The 20,774-nt window shown below is 36.0% G+C and overlaps 1 protein-coding gene across 1 annotated transcript in view; it reads left to right on the top strand.

Moving 5' to 3' along the window:
* The window catches only part of ELP3 (elongator acetyltransferase complex subunit 3), a 101,230-nt gene that overhangs the window by 18,832 nt on the left and 61,624 nt on the right, over positions 1–20,774 (top strand). The window contains exons 4-7 of the mRNA XM_026518933.4: positions 3,202–3,272; positions 4,074–4,137; positions 5,503–5,571; positions 8,682–8,836. Of these exons, the coding sequence (XP_026374718.1) occupies positions 3,202–3,272; positions 4,074–4,137; positions 5,503–5,571; positions 8,682–8,836 (359 nt within the window). The remainder of the gene's footprint in view (positions 1–3,201; positions 3,273–4,073; positions 4,138–5,502; positions 5,572–8,681; positions 8,837–20,774) is intronic.

Raw genomic sequence — 20,774 nt, 5'->3', positions numbered from 1 at the left:
ACACGGTGTCAAATTCAGGAATTTAACACTGATAAATACTGTCATCTAATCCTCAGACCTTGTTCAAGTTTCATCCACTGTTTCAATAATGACCTACAGAACCCAGTTCAGAGACATGTGTTACATTTGATTGTCATGTCTCTTTAGTCTGGACACTTCCTGTCTTTCCTTGACTTCATTGCCTTAACACTTTTGAAGATTTCAGACAGGTTATTTTGTAGCATGTTCTTCAATCTGGCTTAATCAGATGTTTCCCCATAATTAGATTCAGGATATGCATTTTTGGCAGGAACAGCATAGAAGTGATAATGCGTTCTTATGGTATCCTATAAGGTGGTATATAGTTTCAATTTGTCCTGTCACTGATAATGTTCTTTTTTTTTCATTGAGGTAAAATTGGTATGTAACATTTTTATTGGGGTAAAATTGATATATATCATGTTAACTTCAGGTGTATAAGATAATAATTTGATAATTGTATACACTACAAAATGATAACCACAATAAGTTTCATTACCATCCATCACCATACAGTCGACCCCCTTCACCTGTTTTGTCCATCCCCTAGCCCCCTCCCTCCTTGATAACTCCCAGTCTGTTCTCTGTATATATGGGTTTTATTTTGTTTTCTTTTTTATATTCTACATATAAATGAAATCATATGGTATTTGTGTTTCTCTTCTGACTTATTTCATCTACCATTTAATACCCTCAAGGTCCATCCATGTTGTCACAAATGGCAAAATTTCATTCTTTATCCACACCTTCTTTATCCGTTCATCCATTGATGGACACTTTGGTTGTTTCCATATCTTGGCTATCATAAACAATGTTTCAGCAAACATAGGGGTGCATATGTCTTTTCAAATTAGTGTTCTCATTTTCTTAGGACAAATACCGAGAAGTGGAATAGCTGGATCATATTGTAGGCCTATTTTTAATTTTGACCTCCATACTGTTTTCAGTAGTGGCTGCACCAATTTGTATTCCCACCAACAGTGCATGAAGGTTCCCTTTTCTCCACATCCTCACCCACACTTGTTCTTTCTTATCTCTTTCATAGTAGCTATTCTAACAGGTAATATCTCATGGTTTTAATGTGCGTTTCCCTGATAATTATTAATGTTGAACATCTTTTCATGTGCCTGCTGGCCATCTGTATGTCTTTGGGAAAATATCTGTCCCAGTTTTCTGCTCATTATTTAATCATATGTGGTTTTTGCTATTGAGATGAGTTTTACATTTTGGATATTAACCCCTTATTGGATGTATGATTTGCAAATATTTTCTCCAGTTCAGTAGGTTGCTTTTCCCTTTTGTTGATGGTTTCCTTTGCTGTGCAGAAGCTTTTGTCGCCTTTGCTTTTGGAGTTAGGTTCAAAACTTCAACACCCAGACTAGTGTCAGGGAACTTCTGCCTGTGTTTTTTTTCCAGGAGTTTTATGGTTTCAGGTCTTACATTCAAGTCTTTAATCCATTTGGAGTTAATTTTTGTGTGTTATGTAAGATAGTAGTATAGTTTTATTCTTTTGCATGTGGATCTCCAGTTTTCTCACCACCATTTATTGAAAAGACTGTTTTTTCCCCATTTATATTCTTGGCTCCTTTGTTGTAAATTAACTGAGCCTATATGAGGGGTTTATTTCTGGGCTTTCTATTCCTGTTCTATTGGTCTATGTGTCTGTTTTTATGCCAATATCATATTGTGTAGTATAGTTTGAAATCAAGAAGCGCTCTGTTCTTCATTCTGATATTTTTCGCTTTGATCAAGGTAGTGTCTACCAAGCTTCTCCTCTGTAAAGTTAATCTTTTCCATTTTGTAATTAAAAAGTTTTGTGTGGTGAAGTACTTTGAAACTATGTAAGTATTTTATTCCTTATCAGATTTTCAGTTTACTCATTCATTTATTTGTATGAATGGATTAATGGTTTCCAGTTTGGTGGGTTATAATCTGTTACTGTTATTATTTATTTTTATGTACAAATGATCCCTGATTTGACCAGTGAGAGCCCTTTCAGGCTGGTTTCTGTGTCTTTCTAAAATGTCCCCATCATTTTTTGATCAGTTTCTAGCTTTCTGTCATAATAAAATGTTCCAGGCTCACCTTGTTCTTTCTTTGCGCCACGTCTGGAATCAGCTGTTTCTCCAAGGAGCCCTCGTTTTTTTCACTGGAGAAGGGTGTTTAGAAACCAAGATCTGAATGCTGATACACTCATTGCTCTTCGGGTGTTGCTGCTTCTAGACCGAGTCAGTGATCCAAGCCAGGAAATACATACGTATACATACATACCTGTGTGTACACACATACACATAACACGTTTGCATTTATATTGTATATCAGTATATTTATTGAAAACTGAGAGTTCACAGCAATACCTTCCATTCTATCCAAGTTCTCTCCCTGTTCATATTTATAACTTCCTTCCCTGATAGTAAGAAACCTGGCTTATATTCACCTTAGTCTATACCCTTATTTGGCCAACTCCCCCCATATGTAACCATACTTCTTTTTTTTTATAATAATTTTTTATTATGTTAGTCACCATACAGTACACCTTAGTTTTTGATGTAGTGTTCCATGATTCATTATTTGTGTATAACACCCAGTGCCCCATACTTCTATCTCTGTCATCATCCCCTTTCTGAAGCACATACTGTCCTCAGACCAGGAGGGCTCTGACAGACCCCTCTGAGAATATTTTGTACATACTCTGAAGTATAGCTCCTAGTTTAATAATGTCTGCTCTAAATATTGAGATCAGTATATCCGTGAGGAGGTTGAGTTGCAAAGGTTAGGCTTAGATGTAATTTTATATCTTTATTGCATAAAGTAAATTTGTCTTGTAGGCTATTTTAGTAAAATAGAGTGAGAGAATAGAATCACTCTGACTTTGAAAATTATTAATTCCTTATTTTGCACTAATTTATAGGTAAAATATAATCCAAGCTAGTATATAAGTCCATTTGTATATTTTAGAGATTAAAAACATTAAAAAGAGATCACCCTTTAACCACTGCTCAGCTTAAGAAATACAGTGTTACCGATACATTGAAGCCCCTTATGTGCCATTTTCTTTTTGTTTTTTTCCTTATGTGCCATTTTCTGATTGCATTCCTTTCCCTCCTTCTGAGAGATAGCCACTCTCCAGGATTGTGTATTCACTATTCCATAATAGCTTTTTTATTAATCTTTCTTTTGTAGATTGCTGTTGTGGCTGTGATGTGCAAACCCCACAGATGCCCACACATCAGTTTTACAGGAAATATATGCGTGTAAGTATGGATGATTTTCATAAGTTGTGTGCATGTGTATTTTAAATGAATTAGTTAATCCCCTAGAGTTTTAATCAGTGCATGCTGGTAATATTTAAAACTTCGTTAATTTTGATTTTAAAACTAACTAAAAGTTCTTTGAAACAAGCAGCCATTGATAGGATGTTTCACTGCTTTAAAAATGAAACATACAAAGATTTTAATATGTTGCAATAAACCAAAAAAACAGAGGTTATAGAACTCAAGAGTGACAGTCTGTAACTTGATAAATGAAACGTGGAAATATGAACTGCCTAAATTCTAAATGTCAGAAGTATAAAATGAGCTTGGATCAGAAAAGTATCAGATTAAAAAGTTGTCCTTATAAATAACTTTTAAGCTTCTTAAATTTAGATAATTGGAAAAATAGGCAGAAGAACATGCATGATTCTAGGTAGGAAGATTAAATGAGAGAAAGGTTTTTTAAGTATAGTTACCAAGCGAGCACTGTGAGCCATTCCAAACCTAGGAAAACTTAGATCCTGTTCCTTGTCCCTAAAAGCTTAAACTTCTAAAATAACAGTGACTGCAACATTCTGACAATGACTATAATAATGTTCCTTATATGTTCATTGTGTTTACTTGTTCATAGAAAATATATTAATTGTAGATACTGCAAAGATGGACTCTTCTATTAGGATTTGAAAATGAATCTTGTTTGCTCTCAGGATTTTATGGAGACTGCAGATACTTGAACTAGACTGTATCTGACAGTCTGAACTGACTTTTGTGTCTGACATCATTTTTTGGTTGTTTTGGCAGATACTGTCCCGGTGGACCTGATTCAGATTTTGAATATTCAACCCAGTCTTATACTGGATATGAGGTAAAGTAATGTGAAGTTGTCCTGAGGACATGTAACATACTTTACCTATTGTGTGCTCATACAAGTACTGGCTTTCTTAAATTTTTTTATATTTTTTGTCCTGATTATAGAAGGTGTTCACCAAATATTTGCTGAATGTCTACATATATTGCTCTAGTCACTGGAAAAATACTTATATAAGCACTTGTTATATATGTCCAGCTATTCTAAGTGCTTTTACAACTTGAAACCTTACAGCAGCATTTTGAAGGTAGACACTGTTATTATCCTGGTTTTATGAATAAGGAAACAGGCTTAGAAGTCCTAAACACCTGGCCTAGAGAGACACTGCTAATAAGTGACAGAGCCAGGTTTTGAATTCTTTGTTTTTCACCACCACATTATACTGCTTCTTCAGCAGCAAAAAATGGACAAAGCCCCTGATCTTATGGAATTTACGTTCTAATGGAGATAGACAAAAAAGAAGAAAATGTCAGGTACTAGTAAATGCTAAGCACAGAAGTAAAATTGAGTTAGAGCCGTAGAAGCCGAGTAGATACTTCAGTCTGGGTGGTTGGGAAGTGACTGTCTGAAGAGATATTTGCACTGAATCCCAAATGACATGAAGGAGCCATGCAGGAATAGCGGGAGAGGGCATTTCCAGCAGAGAGAATAGCTAGAACAAGGAGCCGTAGCAGGAACGACAGTGGGGTGTACCAGGACTTAGTGGGTAAGGGGAAGAATGAGATTGGAGAGACAGATGACATAGGAGTTTGTAAGCTGGGCAGAAAGTTTGGATTTTATTATAGGTGTCACGAGAAGCCATTAAGGTTGAAGGCAAGGGGATGATCTGTTCCAGTGTCGTGTTTTAAAAGATCATTTGATGCTGTGTGGGTAAAGAATTAGAGTAGGGACAAGGTGCAAGCAGGAGAACAGCAAGCAGGCTTTTGAAGCAGTCAGCCTCTTCAGAAGAGGTCAGCAGCCAGCAAACCACTGGACTTTTTCTTATATATGGCGTTTCACTTTTTACTTGTTTTCCATTGTTCAAGTTTTTAAAAATACAAAAGGAATTCTTCGGTGAAAAGGCTCCCTGTCATTTCTGTCCCTTAGCCGCCGCTTTCTGCTCCAGCAGAAAGTGAGCCTGGAGATTTCGTAAGTGTTTACACAAAGATAAATACGATTCAAGGAGACGCCCTGCCGTTAGATACTTAAGACAGTGGGGTAGAGACTAGCCGCATGCTATTCAGGACATTGTTTGGATCCCTAACAAGACTGAAGAAGGAAGGAGCACAAGAGAATTTTATTTTTAATACAGTCCTTTTGAAACTACTTTTTATTTTTTATTGAATGTGAGGCCAGCAGGAGACTTTTCTCTTTTTTTCTTAGCCAACCTCCATGCGAGCTATCCGTGCGAGATATGACCCTTATCTACAGACAAGACACCGAATAGAACAGGTAAGTTTTTAAAAAGCATTTTTAAATTAGATTTTTGTACACAGAAGGTATTATCGTTTGATTTGAGTTGAACCCGAAATAACTAAAAGAGTGTCTTTCCCCTCGGTAAGTTTTTAATATCCATCTGAAGGAGGAAGACTATTTTGCAATACCCAGCAAGGTCAGAAACGCTACTTCCTGTAGAGACTCTATTATTTTCTTTAAGGGTTTTATATTCTCTAAATTTCTTTCAACTTCTACAAGCTCATTTACCATATGAAATTTACAAATGTAGGTGTGTGGAAGTTCTTAGACAGTAGGTGGATGGATTGAATTTTTGCTTCCATAAGCCACATAAAAAGTATTGTGCCTGGTTTGCCAGGGTGGGACTGCAAAACAGTATGAGGAACTTTTGGGAGTCGTGAAATTGTTCTGTATCATGACTGTGGTGGTAGTTACACAACTCTAGACACTTAAGCAAATTCATCCAGTTGTACACTTAAAAATTAATTCATTTTCTTGTATGTAAATTATACTTCAATGTAACTGATTAAAAACAAGTCCTGTGTAAATAGCCTTGCTGTTTGGGAAATCTGAGCATTAATATAGTTTTTTTACAATTCTATTTTGAATTTACCCAATTTAAAAAAGCGTGAACACTAATTTTTACAGTAACATCTAGTAGGGCAACTACAGAATCTCTAATGGGAAGTAGTATACCCACGGTCATTAAGTCATTTCTGCATTTATCTAACTAGTATTAGTGAATACCAGCCAGTTCAGATTTTGCACTTCACTGCCACCCAAGCACACGTGAATCAGGATTGTCAGCTGTAGGAGAGGACTCCACCTGGGTGGAACCTACCATGTTCTAAACTGACCATTGCTTCAGTTTCCTTTTTAAAATGTTTCATTTTAAATGTTTAAAATGTTTCAATACCATATGAAATTTTTATGTTTACGAAAAGAAAATGGGTTTTAAAAGATTTAGAAACTACCACAGAGCAGTGATTCTTTTTTTTTTTTTTTAAGATTTTATTTATTTATTTGACAGAGATAGAGACAGCCAGCGAGAGAGGGAACACAAGCAGGGGGAGTGGGAGAGGAAGAAGCAGGCTCATAGCGGAGGAGCCTGATGTGGGGCTCCATCCCATAACGCCAGGATCACGCCCTGAGCTGAAGGCAGACGCTCAACCGCTGTGCCACCCAGGCGCCCCAGTGATTCTTTTCTTAACTCTAAATGCACTAGAATCACCTGAGTATCTTTTCCAAATTATATGCCAGCATTTCACCCCTGGAGTTCTGATTAAGTGTGGTTTAGGGTCCTGGCAAGATATTTTGAAAAAGCTACCAGAATGATTTTGCTCTGTAAACAATCACAGATAGCTTTCTTTTAGTGTGTGAGTGTGTGTGTGTGTGTGTGTGTGTACACACACCTTACATGTATACTTAAATACATATTTGCATGTGTATGTATGTATGAATATGATTTACATACATAAAGATATACATATGTATAAATTCTTATTTGCCATTTTCAGAAACACTTTAAAAGGTGCCTTTTTGTCCATATTAAGTGTAGACATCCTTTACATAGTGCATTAATTTGAGTTCATAAGTTGGTAGTCCACTTGACCCAGTTTTTCTCAAGCCTAAGATGTGGCAACAAATTTTTTTTTAATTGTAGTTGGCACACAATGTTACATTAGTTTCAGGTGTCCAGACTAATGGTTCAACGAGTTTGCTTTGCTTTGCTATGCTTACCACACCTGTAGCTACCATCGCTCACTATACAACCCTGTTACAGTATCACTGACTATATTTTCTATGCTGTACCTTTTATCCCTGTGACTTATTCATTCCATGACTGATTCATTCCTTAACTGGAAGCCTGTATCTCCTACTGCCCTTCACCCATTTTGTCCATCCCCTCACCCACTTACCTTCTGGCAACCATCAGTGTGTTCTCTGCATTTATGGGTCTTTCTGCTTTTTGTTTATCTGTTTTTGTTTTTTAGATTTCACACATAAATGAAATCATATGGTATTTGTTTTTCTCTGACTTATTCCACTCAGCACAATACCCTCTAGTTCCCTCCATGTTGTTGTAAATGGCAAGATCTCATTGTTTTCTATGGGTGAGTTATAGTCAATTGTCTATATATACCACATCATCTTTTTTTTGTTTTTAATTTTTTATTATGTTATGTTAGTCAACATACAGACATCATTATATACCACATCTTTATCCATTTGTCTATCAGTGGACACTCGGGTTGCTTTCCTAACTTGGGTATTGTAAATAATGCTGCAATAAACAGAGGAGTGCATATATCTTTTTGAATTAGTGTTTTTGTTTTCTTTGGCTAAATACTCAGTAGTTGAATTACTGTATCATACTGATTTTCTATTTTTAATTTTTTGAAGAACCTAAGAAATTTAAATACCTGTTTTTAAAATTTAGAATCTTGGCTTATTATAGTTGACAAAATGAAAAATCTGTACCATTCTCTCCCCTAGTAGAGAGAGATTATATTTTGTATTTCATCAATCGGACTTTTATTTTCCTTTTTTCCCTCCAGAGAGCAGTGCCACCTGTGCTCATAATCTTCACAATTGATTTAAAACTTTAAAGTTTTGAGTTAAAACTGCCTTCTTAATTTTTCTTTCTAATGTAATGTTCTTTTTCTTCCATTGGCATCAAGTCCTGATTATGTTTCATATAGTCATCTTTTTCATCCCCAAGGCTTACCAGAAGTTCTGACATAAAAATACATAATCAATAAATATTTGTTTATTGTATTGCATATTGTATTATATTATTATATTTGCTCTTCCTGCTTTCTAGCTTATATTCCATGTGTTTTTTAATTTCCACATAGGTATTGATGTTAAGTTTCTTGCTGATTCTTTTTAATTCTCCCTTTCCCTCAATGAGCTATAATTTTTTTTTCTTTCAGACTCTGGAGTCTATTTTTTTAATCCACAGAATTTGCTAAATATGTTTAATTGCTTTTCATTTTTAAACTATACTGATGAAAACACTACAAAATAAAATTAGAAATTTGCAGTGCCTTCTTAGGGTAGTTGACCATATCTGTCTAATGCTGATGAATTTATATGTATTTCAGTTAAAACAACTTGGTCACAGTGTGGATAAAGTGGAGTTTATTGTGATGGGTGGAACATTTATGGCCCTTCCAGAAGAATACAGAGATTATTTTATTCGAAATTTACATGATGCCTTATCAGGACATACCTCCAACAATATTTACGAGGCAGTCAAGTAAGAAATCCTTATTTTACTGTCTTCTCCAGAGTGGTTGTCAACTTATCCTCCTAGCCACAGCCTGTGAGAATTCCTTCTGTTCTACATCTATATTCCTAGTTCTTTTTTGGCAGTGGTGGGGGGTGGAGTGGGGGTGAATTTTGTTCCTTTTGTTTGCATATTTTTGATCGGCTATAATTAAAATACATTTTTTCTAGTTTATTGAGATGTAATTGACCTACAGCATTGTAAAAGTTTATGGTGTACAGCATAAGGACGTACATATATTGTGAAATGGTCACCACAGTCAGCTTAGTTAACATCCATCACCTTACACGTTCCTAGTTCTCATAGTTACATCCCTTTTGTGGGAAAGGATTGTTTTCATTGAAAAAATTATTTTTTTTAATAAGTGAGTATGGTTCATTGACATTAGTATTCTCTGAGAAAGAGTGATTCATATAATCACTGAAGGTTTTTCAACCTTAGGCTGGTCTAAACTACAGGGGTAGTTTTGATTTGAGTGGTTGAGTTTTTCGCAGACATTTAACCACTCAAAAAGAGCACTAGGAGTACACTTTATGTAAAACATCTGGCTGCCATGAAGTCAGCAAAACAAGTGTTTTTTATTTAATAACTTCTGTTCTTAATAATTACTAAATGATTCCGTTCATGAATGATATGACTTATTCATTGTAGTTGACAAAAGAGAATTATACATTCTTTTGATATCTCATATCTCAGTTTTTAGCAAGAAGAATACTAATGTTTTATATATAGTTCAGTTATTTAAAAAGTGAGTCTTAAAGTAGTTTTTATTTTCTGAAGTTTCAGGAAAACCTAGTTAATTACCATATACTAGTCCCTCTTATTTACTGAATGTTTATGGAAGGCCCACTAGGTGTTGTGCACTGCTTTAGGCACTGGGAATAAGAAGGATGTTGTCCTTGCCCTTGTGGTGCTTATTTCTACTAGTTCAACGAATAAACAGGAATGCTATGGTAGAAATAGACTACTATGATAAAGAATAAGATTATTCTCTAGACAAAGTGGTAATATTTAAGCTGGGACCCGAAATATAAGGAGGAATCAGGCCAAGAGCAGAAAAACTAAGACGAAGTCACTGAAATAGGGAAGATCTTGGGGTCTTCTAGGAACAGAGAGGAGGCCAGTGTGGCTAAACTCCAGTGAACAAAGGAGAGAATGTCATAAGGTGAGCTTGCAGAGTGAAGTATGGGCCAGAGAATATAATGCTTTTGGGGAGCTAAAATTTTATTTGAAATGCAGTAGGAAGTAGATGAATGGTTTTAAGCAGGAGAGTGACACATTCAGGTTGATAAGAAGGTCATTCTGTCTGTTGACTGGCTAATGGATTAAAGGATTACAAGAGTAAAAGTGAGAAGCCAGATAGAAGACTATTACATCGGGGCGCCTGGGTGGCGCAGTCGTTAAGCGTCTGCCTTCGGCTCAGGGTGTGATCCTGGCATTCCGGGATCGAGCCACACATCAGGCTCTTCCGCTGGAAGCCTGTTTCTTCCTCTCCCACTCCCACTGCTTGTGTTCTCTCTCGCTGGCTGTCTGTCTCTGTCAAATAAAAAAAAAAAAAAAAATCTTTAAAAAAAAAAAAGAATATTATATCCATCATAGCTCAGTTGAGGGTGGTGGCAGTAATGATGGAGAAGAGAGGATGGATTAGAACTCTGTTTCATTGTTGCAAATGACAGGGCTTTGAATTGGGTTGGGGGTAAGAAAGAGGAAGGAATCAAGTGTGATACCCAACTTTTGGTTATAGGAAATGGTTGATGGGTGGTGCCATATGCTGAGATGGAAAAGACAGAGAGAAGAGCAGGTATATGGGAGAAAACCAAGAATTTTACTTCGGATATGCTAAGTTTGAAATACCTAAGATATATTCAAGTGGAGATTCAGGTAGACTATACAAGAGACATCTGTGCTGGCAGTGCAAAATTGGGGGTTATCAACCTATACATGGCATTTATAGCCATGCAGATGGATAAGTTCACCTAATGTGGAAGAGTTACAGGTCTCTGAGGTATACTGTGTGAAAAAGCAATTTTTAGAACAATTCTTACAGTAGAGATCCCATCATTTTTGTGAATGGTTTTACATGCACATAAATGTAAATGCATGGAAAAGTAAGCACATGGAAATGTGTGTAAATGCTTAGAAAATGTAAATGCATTGAAGCGGTAGTAGAGTGATGATTATTATGGGCATTAGTTAGAGCTGAGGAGGAAGGAACATGGGAGATGGGGATAAAGGAGGACATTCATGTTTACTCTGTATATCATGTGCTGGGCATTGTGATAAATATTTACTCATTTATTCAAAACTCACAGTAAACCTTTGAGTTAAGTATTTATTTATTTATTTTTAAAGATTTTATTTACTTATTTGAGAGAAAGAGCACGAGAGCACAAGCAGGGGGAGGGACAGAGGAAGAGGGAAAAGCAGGCTCCCCGCTGATCAGGGAGCCCAATGTGGGACTCGATCCCAGGACCCTGGGATCGTGACCTAAGCTGAAGGCAGACATTTTAACCAACTGAGCCTCCCAGGCGCCCTGAGTTGAGTATTTAAATTATCCCTGTTTTACAGGTAAGGAAACTAAGGCACAGAGATTAAGCAGCTTGTCAAAGTTACACAGGTAGTTGGTGGCCGAGTGGGGCTGTGAAACCAGGCAGCTTTGCTTTCAGAGCCTGAACTTTGCTATAATCCAGGAAACTATGCTAGGTACAAAGATGTATGAAAGTGTGTGTCTGTGTGTATATGAGCACACGTGTGTACATCATCAGAACTTCAAAATATTGGAAGAAATAGGATCTCTTGAGTTTTTTTTACACTCCTCTTCCTGCATTCAGGCTTTTTTCTAGCTTCTCTTTTACATTGGGTAGGGAGGGTCACATAGGTAATTACAAAGCTGTTCAAATAGTGCCTCTCTTAGAGAATTTTTTGTAGAGTGGTAAGTGCAACCAAGGTTTGAATGAACCTAAGGGTAGTTTTCATTGACCCGTAAATAAAATGGTTCTTGGCACATAGTAGCCATAAGTAAATGTGTAAATGAATTTTGAAAGAATGCTCAACCTGTAGGTCAAATACTGACAGCTAATAACTTAGGTAGGGCAACCTCTTAGAATAGGGACATCTTTTGTGTCCTTCCTACTTTCCCTACCCCCTTAGCTTAAAGGTATCTCGAGAGATCTGTATAAAGAGTTCAGCAACTGGGAGAGTGTGTGAGGAACATACTTCGATTGCTTCTAGAGAATGTGATGGGTTAATTCTATGTCCATGAATCTGGACTTTTAACAACAGCTGGCTGGTGTGATCTCTTCCTCCTACAGGATCTTTAGTAGCAAGATGAGATGATGACCGTATTTTTACTGCTTATTCAAAACCTTGATCATTCATGAATATAAATCATGCTTTGTAAAACACTGAAGTCTTTGAGACTTTAGAGGACTAATGATGTAATCCAACTCATTCTTCTTTTTTTTTTTTTTTTTTTTTTTAAAGATTTTATTTATTTATTCGACAGAGATAGAGACAGCCAGCGAGAGAGGGAACACAAGCAGGGGGAGTGGGAGAGAAAGAAGCAGGCTCATAGCGGAAGAGCCTGATGTGGGGCTCGATCCCATAACACCGGGATCACACCCTGAGCCGAAGGCAGACGCTTAACCGCTGTGCCACCCAGGCGCCCCAAACTCATTCTTCTTAATACTGAAAATCAGGTGATAGCTTAGAATAAAACGTAATTTGAGGGGAAACAACATTAATTAGTTCAAAGCCTCATGACATCGAAATGGCAACAGTACCTCAGAATTACTGACTTAAATTCATTTAACTCTGAGAATTCCCTAACAGGATAATCTATCAAGACCACTGAATTTGTCTACCCACACTTAGATGTTATATATCCTTTTCTCAGTGCGACTCTTCTCGTGTTAAAGACCTTGTTTATTAAGTGGAATTGAGTATACTTACCCCACCCTCCCAGCCTCCATAAAAGTTTGCCACAGAGCTTTTCACCATCTATAGTTTGGGTCCCCTGGGTCATATGAGCTAGGTTAACGGAAGTCTGCATAATGAATTTTTAGGATGCAGCTAGTTTGACATTTTTATCAATTGAAACTTTAAAATTTTTGCTTTATTCTTGGTGTGAAGTTTTAGCTTTATTTTTGCAGAAATATTTTAGCGCCTTTTGTAAGTTGTCTGTCATTGGGGTAAAAACAGAGTTTATATTATAACTATCCAGCTTCAGATCATGATATGTTTGTAGAAGAAGCCTGTTGGAGAAGAACGCTTCTTTCTGTAATGGACTAGGTCAAGCCAGCGTTGTTTTATTTCTGTTCTTGAATTTACCTCAAGAGGGCAACAAACACTTTACTTTCAGATGAAAATTTACATATAATTTGAGTCTTCATTGCAACAAATTTCATGAATGGCTCTTGGGAAGTAATAAAAGTACAATCTGGGAGCCATAAAACCATCCATAAGTGTTATACTGAGTCATGCCAACCCATATTTGACATGTTTTGTTCTTTTCTCCTGGTCTCTATAGTTTTATGAGATAATCTGGATAAAGCTGATTTGTGACATCTTGTTTGTTTTGTTGAGGTAGATTTTTTGCTACTAACTCCCTACAATAAAGATTGTATTTAGTTTTTAGGGAAATGTTACATAGTTTAAAGAAATGGTAGTCTGGTTTGTACTATAGAACTAGAGACCTAGAAAACCATTTTCAAATGTTAACATTTTGTGAAAGGGAGCAGCCCAGAGATACTGTGTTTGGGACATAATGTGTTTTCTTCAAAATTTTTGGATGAGCTATTTACCTCTCTGTTCTCTGTGTTATCTTGCACCCAGGGTATTTGTGAAGACTGGCTGGGTTACCCCTTTTGGCTGACCTTTCTCAGATGTAAAGTAATGAGCTTTATGTTTGTTTTAAGATTAGTTGCTATTAGTTGTTATTGCTGAGTACAGATACACCATACTGACTTTCATTAGCATAGCAGAGGTTTTAATTTAAAAGATTAATTCTAAGTTAGGTTAAAAATTACAGTGACAGACGAGTCCATAATGTTTAATGTTAAAAGTCTTCATTCATATTGCAGTTAGCTCATGTTACCCTCCTTTGGTAGCCAGTGTCTCACCTGATCAAAGTTGAAGCGATGTTTAAACCTGATTAAAGTTTTGCTTTTTACTTAAAAGATTAAAAGTTAAGGTAAGGAAAAGTCCCCAAAAGTGAACCTGGTTATTATTTACAGCAAGTTAGTAGCAAAAAGTATGTTCTATCCTTGCAAATAGAAAAATTGGAAAGCTAAGTAAAAGAGTTCAAGGACAAAGCAGGTGTGGTTTCTGTGAAGGTGCATAAAATCAAGCAGAGTGGTAATCACTCATTTCTATCAGCTAGACTGAGACGTCAGTTGTCTCCAGAGAGCAACAATTACTGGTGACTGTTGTCCTTTAAAAATCATAGCTCTGGAGATGAAAAGGACCAGCATTAGGATCTGAGTCACCCATTCACTGGAATGCAAATATTGCCAAATAACTCAGAGTAACCTTTTAAAATAGTTTTATTCCTTTTTAATCAGTCCTGCCCAGAAGCAATTTTACATTCAATCTTTAATGCTTCTTGGCTGTTTTCAATAGATGCAATTTCAAAGGGTAGTTACCCATCAAGAAGTGGGTGAGTCATACCTTCTCCCAGTGGAATTTTTAATTCATTTCCGTTCCTTCTATTTTGCCCCTCATCAATGACTTTAAATCCTCCAGCTGTGTCCTTATGCATCTTGGAAAAGCTAGAGTGCTAGATAATGCTGGATACTAGGCCTAGAAGACAGTTTCATAGACTTGCAGAAGTTAAGAAGAAAGCAAAAGCAATCTCAGAAGGCTTAAATGTGACTATTTTCTGCCTTGCTGCGCTGGGCGTTTTTTCAGGCACAGTTCAGACTTCTTGCATTTATTGGCTTTGGCTCTAATTTACTCCCCACCCCTCACTTTATATATTGACCTCTTTTACTTCCTCCCTTGGTCAACCAGATTTTCATGGATGGTGACCAGGATCCTTGACATTGGCAGTTCAACCTAAAATACGATCTCAGTCATATTAACTGCTGTTTTTCTTCCCAGTATTTTATATGAAACAAGCAAACAAAAACCCAGAATTTTTCAGTGAGCACTACATACTTGTCACCTGGATTCTACAGTACTTGCTTTATCACATACTTATCCAGCTATCCATTTTTCTACTCATCCATGGATCCCTCTTTTTTTTATGCATTTCAAAATACATTGCAGACTTCAGTACACTTCTTTCCAAATATATCATTATGTACATCATTACTAGTCCACTGTGTTTTCCTTTGAAGTAAAGTTACGTACAATCAAGTGCAAAGATCTTAAGTATATCATTTGATGAGTTCTAATAAATGTATATACCTGTGCATCAAAACCCTATTAGGATATAGAACATAACCATCATCCCAGAAAGTTTCCTAGTGCCCCTTCCCAGTGAATTCTCACCTGTATCTCCCAAAGGCAGCTGTTATTCCCTTTTTTCCCCTTCCATATAACCATATCCTCTTTTGTGTAAGGCTTCTTTAACTGAGCTTAATATTTTGAGATTGATCAATGTTGTTGGGTATTTCAGTGGTTGTGCTGAGTAGTATGCATAGACCACAGCTTGTCCATTCTATTGATGGACACCAGGGCTATTTCCAGTTAGCAGTTATTATGATAAAACTTCAATGAATATACTCGTACAAGTCTTACTGTGAATGTAGTATTTATTTCTGTTGGGTAAGCTAGAAGTAGAACTGCTCTGTTTTATGTTTAATTTTATAAGAAACTGCCAGACATTTTTCCAAAGTAGTTGTACCATTTGTACTCCCGAGGGTGATGTATGAGCATTTGGTTGTTCCACATCCTCACCAACATATGGTGTTGTCAGTCTCTTTAATTTTGGCCATTCTAGTAGGTGTGTAATGGTATCTCATTGTGGCTTTAATTTGCATTTTCCTGATGACTAATGATGATGAACACTTTATCATGTGCTTATACTTTCTGTATATATTTCCTTTGTGAAGTATCTGTTAAAATCTTTTGCCTGTTTTTTATTGGGCTGTTATAAATCCTGGATACCAGTTTTTGCTAGATCTATATTTTACAAATATGAAAACCCAGTCTGTGGCTTGAGTATTCATTATATTAAGATTAACTTTAAGCTGAAGTTTTTATTTTGATGAAGTCTAATTTATCATTTTTTTGCTTTAATAGTTATTGCCTTTTGTATTGTCTTTATTAAACCTGTGCTTACTCCCAGTACAAGAAGTTACTCTCCTGTGTTTTCTTCTAGTTCTAGTTTTAGTTTTTTATATTTAGCTAGCCAATTAGGCTTATGATCCATCTTGAATAATTTTTATATGTAATGTGAGGTAGGAGTCAAGATTTCTTTTTTCCCATATAGGTAGACCTCTGATTGTTTCAACATCACTTGTTTAAAAACTTCCCTTTCCGGGGCGCCTGGGTGGCACAGCGGTTAAGCGTCTGCCTTCGGCTCAGGGCATGATCCCGGCATTGTGGGATCGAGCCCCACATCAGGCTCCTCTGCTAGGAGCCTGCTTCTTCCTCTCCCACTCCCCCTGCTTGTGTTCCCTCTCTCGCTGGCTGTCTCTATCTCTGTCAAATAAATAAATAAAATCTTTAAAAAAAAAAAAAACAAAACTTCCCTTTCCCGTTTGGATTATATTGGTGGCTTTGTCAAAAATTGATGGAATATAAACGTGGAGCTGGGCTCTGTTCTGTCCCATTGATCTATTTTTTAATTCTTACGCCACTAACACACTGTCTTGATTATTGTAGCTTCATAGTATATCTTGAAGTCAAGCAGTGTGAGTCATCTTTATCATTGTTTTTCAAGATTGTCTTGGATATTCTAGTTCCTTTGCATTTCTGTATAAAGTTTAGAATCAGCTTGTCAATTTCTGCTAAAAAGTGTGTTAGGATTGGGATCATGTTAAAACTATAGAACAATTTGGAGGAAATTGACAACAATATTAAGTCTTCTGACCCATGAACATAGTCTGTCTCTTCGTTTACTTAGGTCTTCTTTAATTTCTCTTAGAAATGTCCAGTGTAGAGATGTTATTAGCCTTTTGTTAAATTTATTCCAAAATATTTTTGTGTCTGTTGATGCTACAGAAATTGAACTTCTTAAAAATTTCATTTTCAGATGGTTTACAGATAGTATATAGATATACCATTGATTTTTGTATATTACCTTATATTACCTTAATAAATTCACTGCTTAGTTCTAAAAGTTGTTTTTGTAAATTTGCTAGGATTTTTTTCATAAACAATCACTTAATTTGCAAATACAGTAGGCTTTAATTTTTCTTTTTGGATTTGCATCCTTTTTCTTGCTTTATTGTAATGGCTAGGACATTAGGACAGTGGTAAATAGAAGTGGTGAGAGTGGGCCTCTTTTTCTTATTCCCAGTAACACAGGGGAAACATTTCAATATTAACTGCAGTGTTACTTGAGGGGTTTTTTGTAGGTACCTTTATTAGATTGAAGAAGTTTGCTGAGCGGTTTTATCATTAATTCATTTGTCTAATTACTTCTCTTTATCTAGTCAGACGATTACATAATTTTCCTCCTATATTTTTATCAGGTAGATTACTTTGATTTTTTTTAAATTTTAAACTAACCTTGCATTCCTAGGTTAAACCCTATTTGGTCATAATGTGTTATCCTTCTTATATATAATTTTGCTAATACTTTGGAAAGGATTGTGTGTATATGTTCATGAGAGAGGGTGGTTTGTAATTTTCTTTTTCGTAATTTCTTTGTTAGCTTTTGGTATTATTATGCCAGCCCCATAAAGTATGTTAGGAAGTGTGTCCTCCTCTGTTTTCTAAAAGTTCAAATAAAATGAATGTTTTTTCTTCCATCAGTGTTTGTTAAAACTCACCAGTAAAATTATCCAAGGCTGAAGTTTTCTTTATGGAAGGGTGTTAGATGATTAAGTCAGTTCCTAACTAGGGATATTCAGATTTTCTGTTTTATTTGTATCTATTTTGGTAAGTTATATTTTTCAAGGAATTTGTCTGCTTCATCCAGATTGTCAAACTTTTTGGTATTAAGTTCATAATTCCCTTATTATGCTTTTAATGTCTGTAGGATGTTGGTGATCACCCCTCTTTCAAACCTGATACTGATAATCCGTGTTCTTTTTTTTTTTTTTTCCTTGATTAGTCTAGTTAGGGGTTTATCAATTTTGTTGTTCTTTTCAATGAACTGACTTTTGACTTTGTGTCCTCTACTTCATTGATTTCTGCTTCACTTTTTGTTGTTTGTTTTCTTCTACTTTCTTTGGGGTACTTTATGGTTCTTTTTCTATGACTTAGTAAGGTATAGAGGCCTGGCCATTATTATAGACCTTTTTTCTTTTCTGATGTAAGTATTGAAACCATTAGGTTTTTCTCTAAGCCCTGCTTTGACAGAATCCCATAAACTTTGATATGTTGTTTATAATTATTATTCTATTCAAAATATTTTTTAAATCCTTTATATTTTGACCCATGGATTATATAGAAATGGGTTGTTTAATTTCCAAATTTCCAAAAACATGGAGTTTTTCTTGATATCTCATGGTCGTCAATTTTTAATTTAATGCCATTTTGGTCAAGGAGAGCCTGTTCTATATGATTTTAGTTTTTTGTTTTTGGGGGTTTTTTTGTTTGTTTGTTTTTAGATTTTTATTTATTTATTTGATTGATTTGCGGGAGGGAGGGAGAGAGGGCAGGGGAGGGGCAGAGGGAGAGGAAAGAGCGAATCCCAAGCAGACTCCACACTGAGCGAGGAGCCTAATGCGGGGCTCAATCTCACAACTCTGAGATCATGACCTGAGCTGAAATCAGGAGTTGGATGCCTAACTGTCTGAGCCACCCAGGCACCCCTTCCTATTTCCTTTAATAGGGAATGTCTTCTTAAGAGAGAAGATCCCTTATAGCTAGCATAATGTCTTACAGATAGAGAGTACTAAGGAAACGTTATGAAATGACCCAGTGGAAAGAACTGTGCATGAAGAATCAGGAGACGTAGGTTCCACATTTATTTCTGTGATTATCTTACATTATTACCTGATTTAAGCCACTTAACGTGTTCTGTGCTTTAGTTTCCTCATCTATAAAAATGAGGTGGGACTAAATTATGTCTGAAATTACTTCTTTCTCTGACATCCTGTAGTTTGAAGATTTCTATTGGAATGAGAATGTTTATCTAAAGGATGTATTTGGAAGTTATTTTTTATCTAGCAATTATTTTCTGGCAACGACAGCTTTTCTATAATGCATTTATAGTCCTTATATAGTTGTTAAATTTGAATGTAAATGTAATGTTAAGAGAATGTGTAATAACTGTGGTTTTTTTCTATTAATAATGCATTGCTGTTGGTTCTTCAGCTGTCTGATAGCATTCTTGTCAGCTGTTGAAAGAATCAAAACCCAAAATGTTATGGGTTGTTTTGCCTATACATATCTTATACCTTGTCAACTAGCATGATAGGGAGCAAGGATCCCTGATTAGTCTCTAAACCACAAGGTCACCAGGTTAGTTTGTCATAGGTTGTACTCATTTAAAAATCAGAATTCTGTTTCCTTGGTTTGTGTTGGACAGAACATTACTGTTTTATAGACCCCCTTGACATAGCAACCAATATCCAGGAAGCAAAATTGACCACCGTCTCAAAAAATAAAGGGAAAAGGAAAAAAGATGTTATTTTTATATCATCAAACACCCAACTCAGTCATTGTACAGAGCATAAAATTTTATTGAGATATTTTCCAGATATAATTATAGCAAAAAAGAATTTGTTCTGTGATGCTACTATTGAGGAATTGCATCAATAATCCCAGATGTTATTTGGCAATTCACACAGATCTTTGGCTGTCCAAGAATTTTGTAGATTCTACATACCGATTTTGGGATTATAGATATGGAAGAGAGTTTTTTACATTATGACTAATGAAAATTAACATTTCATCTATGTACCATTTTTATTTACTTTGCCATTTCATTTAAGCAGGTTGAGGTCCATGCAGGAAGGTTCTATAAGGTTTTCAGGAATTTGGGCCTAGAGCTCTAGTGGATTTCACGCAGGAGTAGACTAAGATATATCTGACCTTATTAATGACAGAGGCTTTAACAGAGGACTGCAACAAATTGATAGCAATGAGAAGTGTTCTTTGATGCCATAGCCCTCCTGGAGTGTATCATGTAAACAGTTTCCAGAAGATAATAGAGAGACTTTAACATTGGTTTGCTGTCTTCCTTCAGTGTCCCCTTTGTTGGGGCCCTTTAGGCAAGGAGTTTAATAATAGATATCATTTTTATAGTTTACTTTTTTCCTTCCATAAATAGACCAAGAAATAATATATATTTCTGCCTCTTCTAGCTCCTTGTTCTTAAGTAGTTCTTGATTTTACCTTTGTCTTTTTCTTGTAGCTAGGTTGTGAAGCATCTCTGGGACAAGAGCTAGTGTATTTTTCCTTTCTATAGAATACCTAGTCCAGTGTGAGGCACCCTCTAGGGTTGATTCTTTGCAAGAGGAAAGATAACCAACCGGCAGAATTATCTAGAGGCTGCTATGGGAGTAAAGAGAGACCTGTGTCTTCAGTTACGCCTGATTCATTTATTCATTCTTTGTATTTGTATTTTTTTACACTGAAGGAAAGATTTTAGTGCTGAAGCCCTTAAGCAGTTACCTTTAAACATATTCGAGCCTCCTGTCTAGATGCACAGATAAATATCCACAAATAACAAGGCAAACTGTATTCATATTATGGTCAAGGTGGCTCTGGGAATGGGAGCACAAAGTTATGAGAGGCTCTGGGAAGATGTTGTGGAAGGAGAAATGTATTTGAGCTATGTTTTGAA

Source organism: Ursus arctos, unplaced genomic scaffold (genome assembly GCF_023065955.2).
Source record: "Ursus arctos isolate Adak ecotype North America unplaced genomic scaffold, UrsArc2.0 scaffold_11, whole genome shotgun sequence".
Taxonomy (NCBI): Eukaryota; Metazoa; Chordata; class Mammalia; order Carnivora; family Ursidae; genus Ursus; species Ursus arctos.
The sequence above is the reverse complement of the archived record's forward strand: the minus strand, read 5'-3'. Positions and strand labels throughout refer to the sequence as shown.